A 14,703-nucleotide genomic window follows, 5' to 3' on the forward strand; every position below is an offset into this window, starting at 1 on the left:
AACTGCTCAGAAACCCACCTCCGCAAATCTCCCACCTGCAGACCCCCCTCTAACTGCTCAGAAACCTACCGCAGCAAATCTCCCACCTGCAGAACCACCACTAACCGCTCAGAAACCCACCGCAGCAAGTGTTTCAGTCACACAGGTGCCAGCAACAGGACAAAAATCCCCAGTAACAAATGCTCTACCTACAGAGACCTCACCAGCATTCCTGAAACCCATCACGGCAAATGCTTCTTCTGTAGCGCATGCCACACCAACAACCCAACAATCCTCCACAGCAAATGTTTTAGTTACACAGACTCTTCCAACAAAACACAAATCCACTGCTGCCCATGCCCCAGTGACTAAAAGGCTCAAGACTACACAAACCTCTGCCCCTGTTACAGCTACACGGGTCATAGCTGTTCCAAGAGCAACCACTCACTTTCAAGCAACACACACAGCTAAAGGAAAAGGAACCCTTCAATCTTCAGGTCAGTTGGCACTGTTCAGATTTCCTGAGTTTGAATCTAATGGGCTACGGTGTTATCTTGGCGGAAAGGTGGATTTGACCAACAGAGCAAAATGAAATTCATCTCTGATGTATTGTGCAGCCAAGTTTGCTTTTTCCATGCTAATGGTTTTTGCTTTCCTCGGTAGCAGATTTGGATAGTGCCAAAGCAAATCTTTTATTTTTTATCTTTTAAAAAAAATCATTTTATTGGGGGATCATACAACTCTTATCATAATCCATACATACATCAATTGTATAAGGCACATTAGTACATTCGTTACCCTCATCATTCTCAAAACATTTGCTCTCCACGTAAGCCCCTAGAATCAGCTCCTCATTTTTACCCTTCCCTCATGAACCCTTGATAATTTATAAATTATTATTTTGGGCAAATCTTTTAAAAGTAAATATTTTACAAGAACGTCATATAGAAAAAAGTTGTGCCCTCCCCCTCCCCACCCCACAAAACACTATTAAACTAAGGTTGATGAAGAAGTTTCTTTTTGTTTTTAAAATAAATTTAAAGAGTCGCTGAATTCTGCAAGAGCCCTTCAAATAACCAAATGTGTTATCTGCCTGGGTCTGGCTTGTTGACCAACCTGTTCCTCAAGCAACTAAGCTGTTATTGAGTAAAGCATCTAAACCACGTCTACTAACTGTTCAAAAATACAGATTCACTCCAGTAGTTCATGTTCTTACAAGACCCCTTAAAATGACAGTTTTTTATGAAAATGGCAGTAAATGTTTTGTAGGCTTCTGGAAGAGCTGCTGAATGGATGAATGAAACCCCTTTAATTAATAAATGCTGCTCCACACCACCAGGATAGTTTATCTCACAACTTGTGCAGTTTTATAGACTTTGTCCCCCTGATAGGAATGAGGCTGTCTTCTATGCCTGTGGAGTTACAGTCTTGGAAACCCACAGAGGCAGTTCAACTCTGTCCTCTAGGGCCACTCTGAGTTGAAATCAATTCCATGGTTGTGAGGGATTTTTGTTTTGTTTTGTTTCCCCAGAAGCTCTGTCAGGCCAGAATGCCAATAGGACTCTTTTTGGGTTTTTTTTACTTCCCAATACACAGCCTAGGAAATGCCCTAGATACAAGTATGCATCTTTCTCCTTACAGGTCCCTCTCTTGTCCTGGATTCAATGCTGCCTCCTTTAGGGTACTCTCCCATGCCTTCAAACCAGTGTTGTTATTTGTTTGTTTTTTTAAATAGCGTGTCCAACTTTCATAATTGTTAGGTTGAAACCTGTTTTGCCATTACCAATGTGACTTTAAGAAACATTAAAGATATTGTTAATATCCCCCGGGTTCATTTCTCCACACCTGTTTTTCCTATTACTGCCCTGAGGTTCATGTGTTTGCTTCTTCTAATTTTTACTCTTGTACTACATATATGTATCTATAAGTGGTGGAAAATATTGTTTATTTTTTATAGCTTACAGGACTGTTACAGATTTCATTTTCTCATTTTAGTTTTGCTTTTTTTCACTTAGCATTGAGACTGGTTTATTTGTATTAAGACATTTAGATTTATTTCTTTACTTTAATTTTTGTATAGTTAAATATTCATTTTCTTTTTTTTAATATTCATTTTTTTATTGACTTTTAAAATTATCATTATATTTCTGCAGTCCACAATTTTTAGGTTGAAAACACCCAAATCCATTGGTTCTTCTATTCTTTGAAGAGAAATAGCTGTTATTTAATTTTATAAATATCTTACAGAGCTAACTTTGCTAACTTTTCTTTAAAACACACAAGATAATTTAATAAATGTAAACAGTCTAAGGGGGAAATTGCTATAATAAAATATTACTAATAGAGGCGACCAATTTTCTATTTTATATACAATCTATTCTTTCCAGGAAAACAATGTGATATACCATTTTTAGCTATTAATTAAAAAATTAAATTCCACTTATTGAACATATAATGTGTGTGTACCACACAACTCAAATTTGTCAATTCTTGTCTTACAACCTGGTGGTCTAGTGGTTATGCACTGGGCTGTGATCCACATGGCCAGCAGTTGAAAACCACCAGCACCTCCATGGGAGAAAGACTGGACTTTCTACTCCAACCAGTTTCAGTCTCAGAAATCCATAGGGGGTTGCTGTGAGTCAACACTGACTAATGGCAGTAAGTTTGTTCTTTTCTTTTGAGTCTTAACAACAACCCTGCAATGTAAGTAATTTTAGGCTCCTTCCTGGCTTACGAGGTGGGCTATGGTCTGCAAGGTCAGCAGTTCCAAACCACGAGCCACTCCTCAGGGGAAATGGGACCTTTTATTCCTATAAAGAGTTGCAGTCTCTGAAACACGGGAGCAGTCCTACAGCCTGCTGTCTTGGGTCACGATGTGTTAGCATCGACTCCACAGCAGTGAGTTTGGCTTGGGATGAGGAACGACAGATTAATTTACACTATCCATATACAGTAATGTACCCACACCTGACACACTGCCATGAAATCGAGTCTGACTCACAGCAATCCTTTAGGATAGAGTAGGACTGCTTCTCAGGTTTTCTGAGACTATACACCTTTACAGGGACAGGCTGGTGGATTTGACTCACTGGCCTCGTGGTTAGCAACCCAGTGGTTAACTAAAACATCAACAGGGCACCTTACATAGTACATCACAAATTGGTTCCCCAGCCGGTACCTATTCTTCGGTGTAATATTGCCTGTTATAAATGGCACTTGGAGTAAATTTATTCACTAACATGAGCAGAATACTAATTATAAATACATTTCTTTTAAAGTTATGTTTGTACCATGTCATTCATAGTCATTAAAAGTGCTGTGATGATTTGGTTTTCAGTAGCTTTCTTGATAGTAGGTTTGGATCCATAGTTCTTTATTATTTGCATTTTCAAACTTGTTTGTGCCCTCAAATCGTGTAGTCAAATTAAGGTAGAGTTGCTTTTGATAGTCAGTCATTCTTTATCATGTTTTTGTGTATAGTGTTGATTCTTTTAAACATATGAAGGCCTTGGTGTGTATATATTGGTTAGATCAATAACATATCATGGTTATCAGAAATTGATTTTTAAATGTCTTTTAGTTATGAAAATATGAGTGACTTTGGAACATTCAAGTATTGTTTACTGATATTTCTATTGAGTTGCTTCAAATCAGTACCTTCTTAAACTTTAATTTTTGTAATTCTCTTTTTCTTCTTCAGGTGCTATAATCCTTGCATCTGGTAAGTTTGACACTGCAGCAGCTAAAAGAAAATGTCATCATTGTGGGATGTATAATCCATATTCCTGGAAGAGAATATTGTCTTTTAACTGTCTTAGGAGTACTATTAAAATGAGGTGTTTTGGGGTACCGAAGAGAAAATGGGTAAATGCATTTCAGCATGTTTTATGGAAGCCACTAAGGGTATGGTATGTTCCTAAGTATTCTCAACCATGTTCTTGTGCCAAGGTAACTTTTGGAGAACTTCAGATCCTTCGAGTCCATCAAGTGTTACTGCGTGCCCATTGTGTCGATGCAGCATTCTAGGTGCAGAGAATCTACACGAAGGAAGCAGTTATGCATGCAGTTTCTACCCTCAGATTCTATGGTTAATCATAATCATTTCTGGATTTCCGTCCAATTTCAAACAAGCAAAGAATGCTACCTTTGCTTGTATCTTCCTTCCTTTTCCTTCCTTTTCAGTGATGTAAGAGTAGTCTGGGGGGGGGGGCAAAGGGAGCCCTGCTGGCGTAATGGATATACATTGGGCTGCTAATCACGAAGTTGGCAGTTCAGAAACTCCAGCTGCTCTGAAGGAGAAAGATGAGGCGTTCTATTCCTATAAAGAATCACAGCCTCAGAAACCCACAGGGGCAGTTCTACCCTGTCCTAGAGGATCACTATGAGTGAGCATGGACTCGCTGGCAGGGAGTGAGGGAGTGGGTGATACACACTGTTACTGAGCCCAGCTGCTAACCAACAGGTTAGGGATTCGTGGCCATCCAGGGACTCCTTTCAAAAGAAAGGTCTGACAGTCTACTTCCCAAAAGTCTGCCACTGAAAATCCTAAGGAGCACAGTTCTGTTCTGCCACACCATGGGATCACCAGGAGCTGGCGTCCACTAGAAAGCATTGGTGTTTGTTTTCTTTGTTCAGTTATTTGAAGCAAAGTTATCATTGTTCAGTTGCTCTAGCCATGTGTTGCATTGGGTCCAGCCCTCCTTTCTGTTCTCCCCAGACTTATGTGATTTGATGATTGTGCATTACCAGCAAGGTTAATAGACTCAAGAAGATAGTAAGGAAAGTGTTGGTTCAGCAGCAGTTTCAGCTAAGTTGGCATACCAAAAAGGCAATATATCAGTAAAGTGTATAGTCCAATAGCAAATAGGTAGGATTTACATTTAAAACGTATATATTTAGATTATGTTCTTATAAGCTAACACTGTTATCTTTTGCATGCATGAATTAGCCATGGGACAATAAGGCTAAAAAGTCATCATTATGATTATGATTATTTATCTTGTTATCTGTTTTTATATTTTGAATGAATCGCTCCTAAATGATTTATCTAGAAACATTCCAGAAGTTATTATACATTTAAAACAGGAATAAACATGTTCTAAATGCAGATCTCTTGGTGTAATGTTCCTAAAAGTGATGAGCTGAATAGAGGCATTTTTTTTCTCATGTGCTCAATATCATTCGATGAAAGTTTACTCCTGAAATTCTTGAAGGGCGTACTCTGTAGTTTCCTAGAAATCTTCTGGCTGGCTGATTACATTCAAAACAAAAAATCAATCATATTCCTATTAAATAATACATAATGGTAACATTTGGGGATGATCTTATACTTGTATAATATAAACTTAAAATTATTTTTATTTCTTAAATTGTTCTGTGAATTAAGTCACATCTCACATTAAAGATGAGTAAGTAATGTTTTTATTGATTTCATTGCAATGTAAGTAGACGATACAGTTGATATTTGATCTTGGGACGTGATTGGATTTTTTTCTTAGCTGTGCTAAGAGAGAGCTGTCATTGGCCTGTCAGCTTGTGGTACTGTGGTTTGCTTTTTGTTGGGGTTCTGCATTTCCGATTCCAGCAGCTCCTCCCATGGCAGACGAATTTCAGTTGAGCATTTGTTTATGTCGATCATGACAAATTAAGGATAAGATTACAAAGAATGAGAATTCCAGAACACTTCATTGTGTTATGGGGGACCTATGTACACAAACCAAAAGGCAGTGGCTTGAACAATACAAGGGAACACTGCATGGTTTAGAAGCAGGAAAGGGTGCCTGAGGGCTGTGTCCTTTCAGAATACTTAGTCCATCTCTATGCTAAGCAAATAACCCAGGAGACCAGAGTATCTAAAGAAAAATGTGGCACCCGGATTGGAGGCAGATTTAATTTTTTATTAAAAGATCGTTTTATGGGGGGGCTCTTACAACTCTTATAACGATTCATGCACTGGTTGTATCAAGAAGCAGGTTTGTACATATGTTGCCATCATTGTTTTCTAGACATTTACTTTCTTTTGAGGCCTTGGGATCAGCTCGTCTTCCCTCCCCACCTTGATAAATTATAAATTATTATTTCCATATCTCACACCGACCGCTGTCTCTCATCCCCCATGGTTTCTGTTGTTCTTCCCCCTGGAGGGGGCTGTATGGTTATGTGCCAATCATTGCAATTGGTTCCCCCTTCCTCCCCTCCTCTCCCCACTTTTCCCCTATCCTTCTGGTATCGCTATTCCTATTCCTGGATTCCATGTGTCGTGAGCTCTTATCTCTTATCTGTACCTGCATACCTGCTCTGGTCTAGTCTGAAGTGAGAGGGAGCACTGGGGTCATGATAGTGGGGCGTGAGGAAGCCTCCAAGAGGAATATTGTGCATTTAATCGGTGCTTCACTGCACCCTGGTTGACTTATGCCTTTCCTGTGACCCCTCTGTGGGGGAATGTCCCATTGTCTTCAGATGGGCTTTGGGTCTCTGCACTGATGCGCCCGCCCCCCCCCCCCCCCCCCCCCCCATTCTCAACAATATGTTTCTTTGTTTGTTATGGGTCTTCTGATGCCTGTTACCTGGTCCCGATGATATCATGATTGCACCAGCTGGTGTGCTTCTTCCATGTGGGCTTGTTGCTTGTTGCTCTGCTACATGGTAGCTTGTTTAACTTTAAGCCTTTAAGACCTGAGACACTATATCTTAATAGCTGGGCACCATCTGCTTTCTTCACCACATTTGCTTATGCACCCATTTTGTCTTCGGTGATTGTGCCGGGATGGTGAGCATCACAGAATGCCAGTTTGTGAGAACAAAGTTTTCTTATATAGGGGGAAGGTATGAGGAAAGGTCCGAAGTCTGTCCACTCCCTCAGTATATTGCCATATAAATATGTGTACATAGGCCAATACCTCTATTGTATGAATTAATATGTTTACATATGTACTATGCTTATACCTCTATTTATAGCTTTGCTTTCTAGATTATTCCTCTGCTTCCTTTTACTTTCCTCCTCACCCACCACCATGCTCACCTTATTTCCGCCTCTTAGTACTTCCTCTCAGCTAGATTGCTGTTGCTCCAACACCCCCAGGATCTCTCTGTCCTACTCGTTGATTTTAAAAGCTTAGAGGCAGATTTATTAACAACCTTCAATATGCAGATTACACAGCCTAGCTTGTGGAAAGTGAAGAGGACTTGGATGATTTGCTGATGAAAACCAAAGACTGCAGCTTCATTAGAAGTTACACCTCAACATCTTCACAACTGAATCAGTGAGCAATGTGACAAATGGATAAATGATTTAAATTGTCCAGGATTTATTTTATTTGAATCTACAACCAACCTCCTTGAACGAGGCAGTGTCCTGGGCAAATCTGCTGCAGAAGACCTCTTTAAGTTGTTAAAAGGCAAAGATAGCACTTTGAGGACGAAGATGCACCTGGCCCAAGCCATTGTGTTTATCGTTGCCTCATTGTATGTGGGAGTCAAAAAAAGGAAAATCTTCAAGAGATGAATTGGCACAATGGTGCAATGGGACTCGAATTCAGTGATGATTATGAGGATGGTGCAGGAGCAGGCAGCGTTTAATTCTCTCATGTGTGGAGTCCCTCTCAGTCAGAACTGACTCGGTGGCACTAAGCAATCATCACAGAATGTCCTTTTCTGCCTTGTAAATGATGCTTGCGGTGTGCATTTTAAAGATATACTCCTCACTTAGCAATTTGGTCCAAAGACCAGGTCAGTGTGCAAAAATGGAAGATGACCACATCAGGTTGCAGAATGAAGATGACTGCATCATTACCTAAATGTCAAATTGCATTATCGCAGAATGGCCAAGCATCTGAGCACCGCGGCCCAGCCAAGTCGACACGTAAGCTCAGCCACCACACGCAGGGTGACGCTCGCATTGTGCCTTATCATTTGTTACTATTCGACATATGTTGTCATTAATTCAGAGTTGTCACATGGTATATTTATAATTATTGTCAATATGACATGTCAGATAACAAAGATAGTTAATCCATGAATAGGTATATTCTTCTGTTGGCTCTGTATTACTGTTTCTCAATTCTTTTCTGCATTATTGCCCCTTTATAACCTATTTTTTCTAATCATCCCTACATGAAATTCTAATATCTCAGATATACCATAAATCTGTTTGTATGCTGTGTGTATATCTGTTCATTTCAAATAAAAGACTATGATTTTTAATACCATATGAAGGTGGTATCACTCCTATTGAGTGTTCATGTTTGAAGTGGTATTTTGTAATGCAGTGTAGTGGAAAATTCCCAAGTTTGGCAGTTAATCAAAATTTGTTCTGAATCCTAGCCTTTTCATTTTTAATTCTGGGTGTCACCATATTATTTTTTCTGAAAAGGAGACAAGCATTTGATTACCACTACCTCTTGTAGTTAGAATATATTACCCATCTACTATAAATTTTGTTTGACAAAGCTTGAGTATTTTTATTAGAAATTATATGGACAATTAAAATCATGGTACAAACCTATGGTTAGAAATAAGATTTTCTCTAGTATTGAACTGCTTAATTTATCTTTTCTTGGCCTTAGTTTTCTCATGTACAGGGCTATAGCATTCAATGCAATTTAATAAATATTTATTAAATGGTTCCTCTAAATTTATCAAGCACTATTCTAGTGGCTGGAGGTGATGAAATAAGATAGGAGGTAAATAACTGCTTTGCAATGTTTTAAATACCGTAGAGTCTTACATAGTAGGGATATCACTAAAATGCTCCCGTTTCTTTAAAAAAAAAAACAACAAAAGCATGTTGTTAAATTGTAATTTTCCTACCCAAGACCTCTCTATATTGTTGATTAGGAACATTTGAATCAAAATCACAATGATGTTTATAATTTCATGGTTTAATCTATCCCAAGTTGCATAAATCTGAAATGGATAAATGGATTCATTTCTGGGATGGTTTTCTGTAGATACTGCATGGATTTTGAGATCATGATCCCCTCTATACGTGAAAGTATTATTTGGGAGATAATATTCTCATTAACTGACAGAGGAAAACATTTACAATGAATTGTGTTTCTCATATTTCTGTGTTTTTCTCCAGTTTCTGTTGAACCATCTCTTTCCACCAACTTTCTTATTGATTAACATTGCTGGTCAGTGTTCTAGGAAAAACCTTTTGCTTCTAGTGTCTAGAATCTGAACTCTAAATACTTGGAATCACTACAGATTTCTCTCTACATTTACCGCATACATTGTAAATGGGATGTTTCTGAAGCATCTATAAATGGTGAGATTAATGGGAAGTGGTGAGAGGAAGAGAATTCCAAGATTTTGGAGGCACTCCAGTTTGCTTTATGGATAGAGTCTTTCTACACTAATGATAAGAGCAGTAGGGGATCAGTTAAGAAAATGGTTGGGTAAAATACTGCAAGAAAAACTGCGTGTGGAGGAAATAACTGCTCGAAGAATACAAAGCAGCATGCAAACATTCTATGAGACTGAATGCATCAGTAGATTTGGAGTGCACGTTAGGACAGCACAGGACTGAAAACGAGGCTTGCAGATAGCCTCTGAGGCCAACGGTCCACTTCATCTTAATTTAAAAATGCATCTGAAACCCTACCAAGACCCAGATTACTTAAAAACAATAACACACGTGATCTCATATGGTCATGTAGTGATCATGCAAGGTAAAGTACTGCTTTCAATTCTATTATGAGATACTAGTTTTCCTAAATGGAATTTCCTCTACAATAAACTGAACATTGGAAAGCATGTTCTATAGGCGAAGTAAATCTATGCTAACCTCCCTGCCCTAATGAGGATGGATGAGAGGGAAATGCCTGCACATCTGATGGCTTTACTACGGGCCCATCTGTGGCCTTCACCTTTCTGAGCCTCAGTTTAGCTCTCTACCAAATGAAACTGTTGAACTAAATTATAGTCTCAAGATATCAAATTTCAGAATCCAGTGATCAAAGGGGAATGACCAAAACATTTAAAATCGAGTGTGGTGAAGTTGGAACACCGCAGACTCCTCTCAAATCTGTCAAGTTTGATTTGAACATTTCCGTACTTTATTTGAAATATTCTTAGTCTTGTGATGTAAGGATGTCATTTGTGTCTCCTGTGGTTTTTTCTTTAAAATGCACTATGTCCAGTATGTTTATCATTGAGAAATTACACTGTCATATTGTTGCTTGTGTTTCTATTAACTGTGTTTTTAAATTTTTCCCCCTCAAGGACTGATTGCTGGTACTATAATTGGTACCCTAGTTCTAGTCAAAATTATCTGGGACTGTGGAAAATCAGGGTGAGCCAAAGTTCTGGTTATTTTCTTTAAATGTATTCTTCCAGTAAGTTTAGCTTCTTTCCAGTGAAACGTTTTTTCTTCTTCTTCAGTAAAACCTTTTTCTTCTTCCCAGTTTTGCAATTTTGGACATGCAATCTCTATTCTGTGTGTCTGCAATCTCCCAGGTAAACAGACTCTGTGTCTGTGCATGCATGGGTGTGATTTTTTGAAAAGTTCTCCTATAGTTGAGGACACTGTTTCAAAGAAAAGCCATTTGGATGACATAATCTCACATGTTGTCATCAGTTCCCCTTCTCTTTTTCTACTTAGTACCAAGAAATCTCAGAAATGTCAATCTCTAACATGTTGTTAAATTGCATGTGATTAGGTCTTGTGCTGAGTTTTTCTATGACTAGAGTCCACGTCTAGTCCCAAAGAGCCCGGTAGTGAAGAGTGTGAATTTATCTGCTCAGTGGGCATCCTAAGCTGATATGACCAAGCAACCGAACTATGTGTGCCTCAGTTGCCTCATTTGTGAAATAGGAGAAATGTAGTATCTACTCGGTTGTAATGGGGATCGAATAAGTGCCATTTCCAAAGTGGTTAAGGCATTTCTTGGCACACAGAAAGTACTCCAATGTTAAGAAAACAACATTCAGAAAAAAGCTGTATTATGAGAGATACGATCTCCATCAAACTCGTTTAGTACAAATGCCATACTTGGCCTAAAGTATCTTACAGACTAAGAGGAGTGTTTAAATGGAAACCTCTTCTGCTTTGTAGCTTTGTTTTGCTAGAAAAGCCCATGTGGGTCCATGCAAACTTATTTCAAAATTGTGCTTGTGTCTGTCTTCTCCTGCAGCCCCCATCCATTTCTGAAGAACAACTGGTTTTTCGTGCTGTTCCTAAATTGTCTGCGTGAATTCTTCGGGTGATGTGGGCTATGTGCTTTCCAGCCTCTGTCACTCATCTCTCTCCTTAGCTTAGTAGTGTGACTTCAGCCTAGTTAAGCTAAAGTACCCAATGTCCTGTACAGCAGTTCATGGCTTAATCTTTCAGTAAAAGTGACCATTAGAACAACCATTTTGGTTGTTGTCTTAATTGTTACCCTTATTTCTTAATGTCAATAGATTGTGTTAAGTGCTATAAAATGTAGTAAAAAAGATAACACTCTTTTCAGAAATTTTTTACGAATGGTTTAGAACCCAGCCAAAGAAAAAAAAAAGAAAAGGCAAAAACTAGGAATTTTAAGGCATATAAAAGTGTACCGATGCCTCAGGCAGGTACCGATACCTCAGCAAGATTCCTGTGAGGATTAATTGAGCCACAAATCTGAGGTATGCTCTTCATTCCAGCTCTTTTGAAAGAATGTGTTTCGAGCTCCGTGCTCGACATCTTGGTACGGGAAGATGGTGTGTAGCCTTCCCCAAGTGCTCTTTCTTGGCTCACAGACTGTGTTCAACTAAATTGGTCATGATCTTTTCAACAGAATAAAAAAATGCTGGAAAGTAGGAGGAAGAATATCTTATGTTTGAATCTTATAGGGATTTTGCGATAAATCTCTATAATTCCTCAAATCTGGGACTCAGAGTGAAATGCATGCAAACTCAACAGGAGGAACTTGCCTTTTGCACAGGCACATTGACAAAAAGCCTCCCCTTGACTTAATTTTGAAGTATATGCTGTCAAGAGGGAGAGCTAACTTTGTGTGGCTGGTGATTCTCCTTAATTCCAATGGGTTGAATTTATAATTTTGACCTCTACCAGGGTAATGGGAAACAGTAACTAGCTTCATCTGGTGACCCTTGTGTTTGCCTATGGAAGGATTTTTGTTTACTTCTCTGAGATGCACTGGGTGGATGTGGCACATGTTCATTTATGAAAGGGATAAGCATTACAAGAAAATGTTTGATTTCACATTTTGATGAAGTTAAAATGATGCACTTTAACTGATTTCTCCCCTTTCTGCTGTTCAGCTCTTATAACACACATGCGAACAACAAAGCCCCAATGTTGTCTTTCACCAATTGACTGGTGGAGCCTCCACAGTAAGGACTTGGGGTAAATTATAAAAGGTATATGGTTCTGGTACAACCACGTTTCCGCGGTGTGCATAATGTCCATCAATGTAGTTGGCTGAGGGTCTGTCTATGATTGTAAATGGATAATAGAAGTTTTAGCTTCTATTATTGACAAACTTGTCTGTTTCTCTGCCTCTCTGACTATCACAGGAATCGCTCGTTAGCATGACACATCACCTCTTTTTGACTCTTCCTGGAGATGCTCATCAGCTTCCCTTGTGTTTTGCACTCAGTTTATTATAGTGATGGGATGCTTAACAATTCCACAAATATTGGGCTGGGCGATGGGCAGAAAGTGCTGCACTAGGCCATTCTCATGTGAATGCCTGCACTGAAGGACTGTATGCGCCATGAGAAGATTGGCCTATGTGCTGCGTTTGTTTTCCTTTGGCCTGGTTGTTTGGGAAATGTAAAACTTTGTTTTAAGCACCATTTTTATGTCATGTTTATAGTTCTTAAAAGACATGTTTGTATTATACAAAATTATTTCACAATTAGCTTGGATGTACTTATGAAATTCCCCAAGTGCCACCTTTTCTTGACTAATCTTTTCTCTAACCCACAGGTAGGATATGTTTCTTCAGGGAATTTTCATTTATTTTAATCTGAAAATATCTTAATTGATTCTACCTTTGCCCTTATTAATTTTAAGAAATGTAATTGATGTTTAATTGGTATTGCTATGTCTACTAAACTCTTGTGACTGCAGACATGAGTTGTCTAGACTAATATTTACTAATTTTGCATTTTGTTTGCATCCCAAATTAACCTATTAATTATTTTATCACACAGTAGCTTGAGAAGTAAGTCTTAACACCAGTGAATATAAAATCATTTTGATTTTACCTTTTTTTTTTTTAACTTTCAGGAAACACAAGTGTAGCGTTGATACTTGTGCTTATGACGCTAGTTAACATGGGCTAGCCGAGAGCCAAAGAAGAGCTGGGAAGAAGAAGGTGCACACAAGTACACAGACGATTTCTAGTTTCTTTATGAAGTTATGGATGAGATGACACAATATTGAAATGTGCTCTTTGTTTTGCATGGTCTCATTGTCTTTAAGCCTCATGAATGTCTGTGAAGCCAGGGGGAAGTTTATCCTGAAATCACACTCTGAGTATGTCAGAACCTCTTGAGAACAGAAGCGGTGGTTGAAGAGCTGTTGCTCTCCTCACTGTGGAGGGAGGGGCAGAGCCCGGCTCCTGGTTAGAATATAATTATGGGGAAGGGAAATTCGTGGGATTTTCATTTGCGCTAGATGAGTAGTTATTTTTACTTAAAAAGAGAAATCAAAAAGGAAAAACATTAGTTGGATCATTTAAAACACACACACACCAGGAATTGGATACCAATGATTAACAAACAAACATGAATTGGATACTAAAAACAAACCAAAAAATTGAAACAGTCTCTTCTAAGCAAATTTGCCGAAGACCCTGAAATCCATTATAAATCTTGAGTGTAAAGCACTTCCATCTTTCCTTATTCTTTTAAACAAGTCCAAATGAGTTGGCAAAATATTTTAAAGAAAATGCATGCTAATAACCCAAGAGTATTGAGTTTCTTGGGGTAGTTGTTGGCAAGGGAGGAGCATAGATAAGATTGTTTCTTCCTTTGTTACACAAATACAGATAAGGAACTCAGAAGAAGCCTATTAGCTGTAAGATGCTGTGCAAGTTTGCCCTTAGAACAAAGCAGTCTTCTTTGGCTTTATGTATTTTTTATGTCTTTAAAAGTACCCAGAGATTATATTAACATAAGAAAATAATCTATATTTGCAAAGTGAGATGTTCATAGCAAAATTGTAAATCATACTCTTTTGTAATATTAACATTAATTTATTTATTTTTATTTATGTCAGTAAATAATTGATTTTAAATGTATAAGAAATGTTCATGCATTCAAGAAGATATGCAAAGAAAAATTTATTTTCCCTAAATAGAAATAAACTGATCACAGTTTTTGTCTTATGCTTTTGAAATTTATTTTCTTAAATGTGAATAAATGATTCCTAAATAAGAGATTTCCTCCCTTTTCTCCCATAGTTCATTTAGAATGCTGTCTTTTGAATAACTTGCTGTGAAACACTCAGTTATACTATATTTTCTATGCATGTCACACCCACTCAGGTTAGAGTTCTGGTACCCTTTATTTACTGTTGATTTACCTAAATCCAACCACAGTAATTTCTAAATTATTATTATCTTCATTGCCGTGGGGTCCATGGCAAGTCATAGTAACCCTATAGAGCAGGGTAGAACTGCCCCTGTGCGTTTCCGAGACACTAACTCTCACAGGAGTAGGAAGCTCCATCTTACTCCAGGGGAGCTGCTGGTGTTTTTGAACTGCTGATTTTGAAGTTAGCAG

At 38.3% G+C, this 14,703-nt stretch overlaps 1 protein-coding gene and 1 long non-coding RNA gene across 2 annotated transcripts in view; both read left to right on the forward strand.

Moving 5' to 3' along the window:
• Positions 1 to 4,172, forward strand: part of CD55 (CD55 molecule (Cromer blood group)) — a 27,205-nt gene extending 23,033 nt beyond the window's left edge. The window contains exons 10-12 of the mRNA XM_045298192.1: positions 27 to 476; positions 3,683 to 3,703; positions 3,931 to 4,172. Coding sequence (XP_045154127.1) covers positions 27 to 476; positions 3,683 to 3,703; positions 3,931 to 4,172 — 713 coding nt within the window. The remainder of the gene's footprint in view (positions 1 to 26; positions 477 to 3,682; positions 3,704 to 3,930) is intronic.
• A 4,740-nt stretch (positions 4,173 to 8,912) lies between these two features.
• On the forward strand, positions 8,913 to 14,181 carry LOC123522552. Its single transcript, XR_006680803.1, has 3 exons — positions 8,913 to 10,276; positions 12,232 to 12,316; positions 13,205 to 14,181. It is a non-coding gene; the product is annotated as an uncharacterized LOC123522552 (long non-coding RNA).
• Positions 14,182 to 14,703: the final 522 nt, after the last annotated feature.

Source organism: Echinops telfairi, unplaced genomic scaffold (genome assembly GCF_000313985.2).
Source record: "Echinops telfairi isolate 266 unplaced genomic scaffold, ASM31398v2 ScPeMD7_7424;HRSCAF=8462, whole genome shotgun sequence".
NCBI classification, from domain to species: domain Eukaryota; kingdom Metazoa; phylum Chordata; class Mammalia; order Afrosoricida; family Tenrecidae; genus Echinops; species Echinops telfairi.